General features: G+C 44.0%; 1 protein-coding gene across 8 annotated transcripts in view; it reads left to right on the top strand.

Annotated features, from left to right (window-relative positions):
- Positions 1-7,500, top strand: part of LOC306786923 (CASK interacting protein 2) — a 61,975-nt gene that overhangs the window by 34,586 nt on the left and 19,889 nt on the right. For all 8 annotated transcript variants that reach the window (XM_079281859.1, XM_079281861.1, XM_079281862.1 and 5 more), the window contains 2 exons: positions 542-687; positions 7,090-7,185. In XM_079281859.1, coding sequence (XP_079137985.1) covers positions 542-687; positions 7,090-7,185 — 242 coding nt within the window. The remainder of the gene's footprint in view (positions 1-541; positions 688-7,089; positions 7,186-7,500) is intronic.

Raw genomic sequence — 7,500 nt, forward strand, 5'->3', positions numbered from 1 at the left:
TGCTGTGATTGATAGGTCGTGTGGTGCTGGTGTGGTGTTGCTGTGATTGATAGGTCGTGTGGTGCTGGTGTGGTGTTGCTGTGATTGATAGGCCGTGTGGTGCTGGTGTGGTGCTGCTGTGATTGATAGGGCCGTGTGGTGCTGGTGTGGTGTTGCTGTGATTGATAGGCCGTGTGGTGCTGGTGTGGTGTTGCTGTGATTGATAGGTCGTGTGGTGCTGGTGTGGTGTTGCTGTGATTGATAGGCCGTGTGGTGCTGGTGTGGTGTTGCTGTGATTGATAGGCCGTGTGGTGCTGGTGTGGTGTTGCTGTGATTGATAGGTCGTGTGGTGCTGGTGTGGTGTTGCTGTGATTGATAGGCCGTGTGGTGCTGGTGTGGTGTTGCTGTGATTGATAGGCCGTGTGGTGCTGGTGTGGTGCTGCTGTGATTGATAGGCCGTGTGGTGCTGGTGTGGTGTTGCTGTGATTGATAGGCCGTGTGGTGCTGGTGTGGTGTTGCTGTGATTGATAGGCCGTGGTGCTCTGTGTGTTGTGTGCTGCAGGGATGCGTCCTCTTCACTACGCAGCCTGGCAGGGTAAAGCCCAGTCGGTGCTGACGCTGCTCCGCTCCGGAGCCGCGGTGAACGGAGCGTCGCTGGACGGACACATCCCGCTGCACCTGGCGGCTCAGTACGGACACTACAAAGTGGTGAGTCCTCGTCTGTCCTCTCATCTGTCCTCTCAGCGTCTTCATCTGATGGACGGCAGAACCGCTTTCTGCTTCCTGAAGTGTTTCAGGTATTTTGTCCACCCACCGTGTTCGAGCTTACTCTCGTTTGCGGCTCAGCAGCCAGCATCAATACGTCGAGTATATACTTCAGTTTGATATCAGATAATATTCACATTATTTAGTTAGAAAACCCACATGTTTCCTCTGTGGGCCGTCCTTCAACCGGAGGGTCGGCGGTTCAATCCCCGGCTCCGCTAGTCGCATGTCGATGTGTCCTTGAGCGACACACTGAACCCTAAATGTCTCTGGCAGCTGAGGCTCCGGTGAGATCGAGTCTGATTGTCGGTCGCTTTGCTGAATGGCTGTAATGTGAGGTAAGAGCTGTATTAGTGCTGGCTCTGGCGCCCCCTGTGGTCTAAAGCTGTCGTGTCTCTGAGCACCAGCGTCTCTTTAGAAACCTCTGCTGTTACTGCAGCAGGTCTGACAGTCGGCTCCTCTCAGTCCTGGTCCTCCCGTGCCTCCCTTCCCTCCAGCGGGTCCAGCAGAGAGGATAAGCTCTGCTCCTGGAGGAGGAGGAGGAGGAGGAGGAGGAAGAGGAGGAGGAGGAGGAGACGCTGGGGGGGGTAGATTTGGGGAGATGGTATATTTAGGCGGGGTGTGATTAGTGGCCCTCCTTGTGTCTCAGCAGAACTGACGTGAGGAGGTTTTGACTGATGAAATGATTCCTGAGGTCAGATCCCCCCCCGCCACACACACACACACAGTTTAACTGGCGTTTACACAAACATCAGATTAAGTCTTTATTCAAACATCAGGACCATAAACAACAAAACATACATCAGATATCAACCTCATAAATACTGCACTCAAATAGAGTTCTGAGGTTTCTTTGTACTTTTCACATGTTGTAGTTTTCTGACACGAGGAGTCTCTCAAAACAACAGATGTAGTTTGGTGAAGCAGCATGGCATCATGGGAGTTGTAGTCTTCATCGTTCAAAACAATCAGACTTCAAACGTGTTTCATACAAAATGTGTCTTAAAACTGATAATATTCACGTTTGATATTCTACTAGTAGTACTTTTAGTTTAGTAAACATTATGAGTACTTTTAACACCAGATTTCCAGTAGGATGTTAGTTGTTTTGGTGTTTAAGTTTCTTTTTAAATGGTAACTTGTTAATATTTATGTGACTTTGGAAGTACGACAGCCGTCTGCTTTGATTGTCAAACACACATTTAGATTTCAGTCATTACATTACAGACGCTTCTATCCAAAGAGACGTACAGGAAGTGTTCAAGAGAACTTCAGCAGAAGTCATGAGTCCTTCAAACGAGCATCTAGAGCTCTCAAACGCTCCTCTCTGGACCACGTCAGCATCACGTCGCCTCAAAGGGCCGGCTGTAACTCTAAGACGGTGTAAATGTAACTTCTCCGAACATATTGTTAAATAACTCTCTGCATTTGATTGTTTATTCAAGTGTGAATATATTGTACATGCAGTTATATAAATGTGAAAATATATTTCAGCACATTTCTGTTATGATAACTTAAATCCTTTTAATTTAGGGTTAATAAACCCACATGACTCTATCAAAGACCAGACTATTAAAGAAAATATCAAACACAAGTTATTACAATAACTTTGTTCAAAGCTTAAAATCCTTTCAAGGGTGCGTTTGCACAACAATCCCACGTGAAGTATTTCATGTGTAGTAAAGACACGTTTAAAGTCTTCAATGTGCTCACAATACATTTCATGTCACATGTACAGTAACCAGCCAAAGAGCTGCTTCTGTGACTGTTTAAGTATCTCATCATTCTGACTTTCTATCATAGTTATGACTTTCTGTCTCATAACTTCAACTATGGGGATATTTTTATTATCAAGTCTAACTTAATTTTTTTTTTTTTTTTTTTTTGCTGGCGGATTCGCGGGCCACATAAAATGACGGGCCTTGAGTTTGAGAGCATAAACCAGAGCAGACGTGCAGAAACAAACTAGTATGAACACAGTAAGTGGTGAGTGAAGGCTCAGGTAGTACTTCTTGAAGAGGTGAGTCTTCAGGTAGTGCTTCTTGAAGAGGTGAGTCTTCAGGTAGTACTTCTTGAAGAGGTGAGTCTTCAGGTAGTACTTCTTGAAGAGGTGAGTCTTCAGGTAGTACTTCTTGAAGAGGTGAGTCTTCAGGTAGTACTTCTTGAAGAGGTGAGTCTTCAGGTAGTGCTTCTTGAAGAGGTGAGTCTTCAGGTAGTACTTCTTGAAGAGGTGAGTCTTCAGGGTAGTACTTCTTGAAGAGGTGAGTCTTCAGGAAGTACTTCTTGAAGAGGTGAGTCTTCAGGTAGTGCTTCTTGAAGAGGTGAGTCTTCAGGAAGTACTTCTTGAAGAGGTGAGTCTTCAGGTAGTGCTTCTTGAAGAGGTGAGTCTTCAGGAAGTACTTCTTGAAGAGGTGAGTCTTCAGGAAGTACTTCTTGAAGAGGTGAGTCTTCAGGTAGTGCTTCTTGAAGAGGTGAGTCTTCAGGTAGTACTTCTTGAAGAGGTGAGTCTTCAGGAAGTACTTCTTGAAGAGGTGAGTCTTCAGGTAGTGCTTCTTGAAGAGGTGAGTCTTCAGGTAGTGCTTCTTGAAGAGGTGAGTCTTCAGGAAGTACCTCTTGAAGAGGTGAGTCTTCAGGGTAAGGCAAGGCAAGGCAAGTTTATTTGTACAGCACATTTCAACAACAAGGTAATTCAAAGTGCTTCACATAAAACCATTAAAAGCATCAAAGCACAAGGCAAAAGAAAAGGAGATTTAAAAACAATTAAGAACATTCATTAAAACATTAAAAAAACAGTGCAAGAAATAAAATGCAGTAGTAAAATGCAGAAATGCAGGAAATTGATTAATATATGAATTGAACGTGGTTCAATTAAAGGCAGCAGCAAACAGAAAAGTCTTCAATCTTGATTTAAATGAGCTGAGGGTCTCAGCAGACCTGCAGCTTTCTGGGACTTTGTTCCAGATATGTGGAGCAGAAAAACTGAACGCTGCTTCTCCATGTTTAGTTCTGACTCTGGGAACAGAAAGTAGACCGGTCCCAGACGACCTGAGGGGTCGGGATGGTTCATAAGGTAGCAGCAGATCAGAGATGTATTTTGGCCCTAAACCATTCAGTGCTTTGTAAACCAACAGCAGGATTTTAAAGTCAATTCTTTGTTGGACAGGAAGCCAGTGCAAAGACCTCAGAACTGGAGTGATGTGATCCACCCTCCTGGTCTTAGTGAGGACTCGAGCTGCAGCGTTCTGAATCAGCTGCAGCTTTCTGACAGACTTTTTACAGAGACCTGTAAACACACCGTTACAGTAGTCCAGTCTGCTGAAGATAAATGCGTGGACAAGTTTTACACATCCTGTTGAGACATAAGTCCTCTAATCCTTGATATATTCTTCAGGTGATAGGAGGCTGATTTTGTAATTGTCTTGATATGGCTGTTCAGGTTGAGGTCTGAATCCATAACTACACCTAGATTTCTGGCTTGGTTTGTGGGTTTTAACATCAGTGACTGAAGCTGAGCGGTGATTTTCAATTGTTCGTCCTTGGTACCAAAAACAATTGCTTCTGTTTTATCTTTGTTTAATTGAAGAACATTCTGGCACATCCAGTTGTTGATTTGTTCAATGCAGTTACCCAGCCCTTGTATGGGATTATAGTCCCCTGGTGACATAGTTATGTAGATTTGTGTGTCGTCTGCATAATTATGATAACACACTTTGTTGTTTTCCATAATCTGCGCTAGTGGAAGCATGTAGATGTTGAACAGAAGAGGCCCCAGTATTGAACCTTGGGGAACACCACATGTCATTTTAGTCAGCTCTGATGTGTAATCAGCCACAGACACAAAGTATTCTCGGTCCTTCAAGTAGGATTCAAACCAGTTAAGTGCTGTGCCAGAGAGTCCCACCCAGATGTTTAGTCTTTCTAGGAGTATGGCATGGTCGACCGTGTCGAATGCAGCACTGAGATCCAGTAACACTAAGACTGAACTTCTGCAATTGTCTATGTTTAAGTGGATGTCGTTGAAAACCTTAACAAGAGCAGTTTCAGTGCTGTGGTGCTGTTGAAAGCCTGACTGGAAAACATCAAAGCAGTTATTTACGGCCAAGAAGTTGGTCAGCTGTTGGAAAACCGCTTTTTCAATTATTTTACTTAAAAATGGGAGGTTTGATATTGGCCTATAATTTTTCATCGTTGCGGAGTCTAAACTAGCCTTCTTTAGGAGCGGTTTAATAACTGCAGTTTTTAGGGCTTGTGGGAAGACACCTGAGAGAAGGGATGTGTTTACAATTTGTAAGAGATCAGTGGTCATGCAGTTTGAAATATTTTTGAAAAAGTGTGTTGGTAGAATATCCAAGCAGCAGGAGGATGACTTCAGATGTTGTATAATGTCTTCTAGGCTTCTACGGTCGATTGAGTGAAATTGTGTCATGATATTTGAATGGATGTTATTCAGAGATCGGGACAACACATATCCTGTGGTTGGTGTGGAGGCACTGACTGCTTGTCTAATTTTCTGAATTTTGTCTGTAAAAAAGGAGGCAGATTGATTGCATGCCCAGGTGGATTGGAGTTCAGCAGCTACCGACACTGGAGGGTTTGTTAGCCTGTCGACGGTAGCAAATAAGGCGCGTGTATTGTTCTTGTTTTTGGTTATGATGTCAGAGAAGAATGACTGCCTTGCCTTTCTAAGTTCCAAATTATAATTGCGAAGTCTCTCTTTATAGATGTCACAGTGAACCTGGAGATTAGTTTTTCGCCACCTGCGCTCAGCTTTCCGACTCTCTCGTTTCTCTATTCTGACCAACGTAGCATTTCTCCAAGGAGATCTTTGCTTACCCGAGACAACCTTCACTTTAGTGGGTGCAATGGCATCAATAATATTTTTTACTTTAAAATTGAAGCCATCTACAAGCTCATTGACTGAGAGGCAAGAGAGGGCTGGTGTGGAGGAGAACTTGTGAATAAATAGTTCACTGTTGTTTTCAGAGATGTAACGCTTTGTCACAACCTTGGTTTGGACATTTGTGTGCAAGGAGATTGCACTCTGAAAGAAAACACAGAAATGATCAGAGAGTGCAACATCAGTCACAGCAACCTTGGAAATGTTTACACCTTTGGTGATGATGAGGTCCAGAGTGTGCCCCCTGTTGTGGGTGGGTCCTGTCACATGCTGAGTCAGATCATAGTTATCAAGGACACCACATAGTTCTATAGACTCTCTGTCCTGGGGATTCTCAACATGGATATTAAAATCACCAACAATAACAACAGTCAAAATCAATACAGATTACAGACAGCAGTTCAGTAAACTCATCAAAGAAGGTTGCACAGTATTTAGGGTAGTACTTCTTGAAGAGGTGAGTCTTCAGGGTAGTACTTCTTGAAGAGGTGAGTCTTCAGGGTAGTACTTCTTGAAGAGGTGAGTCTTCAGGGTAGTACTTCTTGAAGAGGTGAGTCTTCAGGGTAGTACTTCTTGAAGAGGTGAGTCTTCAGGGTAGTACTTCTTGAAGAGGTGAGTCTTCAGGGTAGTACTTCTTGAAGAGGTGAGTCTTCAGCCTGATGAAAGATGGGCAGCGACTCTGCCCTTTGTTTTGCATAGAGAGTACTTTTACTTTTGATACTCTGAGTACATTTCGCCGATAGTACTTTTACTCGAGTAAGATTTTGAATACAGGATTTTTGTAAGTTATATTTTTGAGGTTTATTATTGTGATATCGCTGCTTTTACAATAAACAAACAAGCTGTATTTGTATTTTAATGGTTCCAGTTGATTGTTTAATTTATGGAAATATATAACATGTATATTATGTATTTTATGTTCATGTAACGTTTCATGGTGGAACAGAAATGTTTTGTCCCAGCATGCATCAGTCTGCTTTTATAGTTTGAGACTCTGGATCAGAAGATCATATTCTGTTGTCTTTTAGAGGATACATTTAAACTCCGGTCCAGTTAAAGCAGCGGTCCGCCTTAAGTCCGTCCTATGAGAGTCTCTGGATTCCTGTCGTCCTCGTAATCCTGCAGAGATGTGACGACAACACGTCGTCTGATTGGCCGAGAGCCGGTGAAACTTTACATCACGTTACATCATCGACAGAACACAAAACCCTCAGAGGGCCGAGACGCCGCCAAGATCTGCAGGTGTTTCCTTTCCCCCCTGCCTCCAGTCTTTATGCTAAGCTAAGCTAACCACGCCCCGACTCCAGCTCTATACTGAACATGTATCATCTACAGAGAGATATGCAGACATCTCTATACCGAGAGAGATGTCATTTTTCTCTTTTTAGATGTTTTATGTTGCTTTTCATTCATAAAATATGACTGTTTGTTTGTTTGTTTGTTGTCAGTCTGAGATGTTGCTGCAGCATCAGTCCAACCCCTGTCTGGTCAACAAGGCCACGAAGACTCCTCTGGACCTGGCCTGCGAGTTCGGGAGAGACCAGGTGAGCAGGTCTTTATGTTGTGGTTTCATTGTGGTTGTGGTTTCATTGTGGGGACTCACCTGCCTTGTGGGCTCACCTACTTTGTGGGGACTCACCTGCCTTGTGGGGACTAACCTACTTTGTTGGGACTCACCTACTTTGTGGGGACTCACCTGCCTTGTGGGGACTCACCTGCCTTGTGGGGACTCACCTGCCTTGTGGGCTCACCTACTTTGTGGGGACTCACCTACTTTGTGGGGACTCACCTGCCTTGTGGGGACTCACCTGCCTTGTGGGGACTCACCTGCTTTGTGTGGACTCACCTACTTTTTGGAT

The sequence above is a fragment of the Melanostigma gelatinosum genome, assembly GCF_949748355.1.
Source record: "Melanostigma gelatinosum genome assembly, chromosome: 13".
In the NCBI taxonomy this organism is placed as follows: domain Eukaryota; kingdom Metazoa; phylum Chordata; class Actinopteri; order Perciformes; family Zoarcidae; genus Melanostigma; species Melanostigma gelatinosum.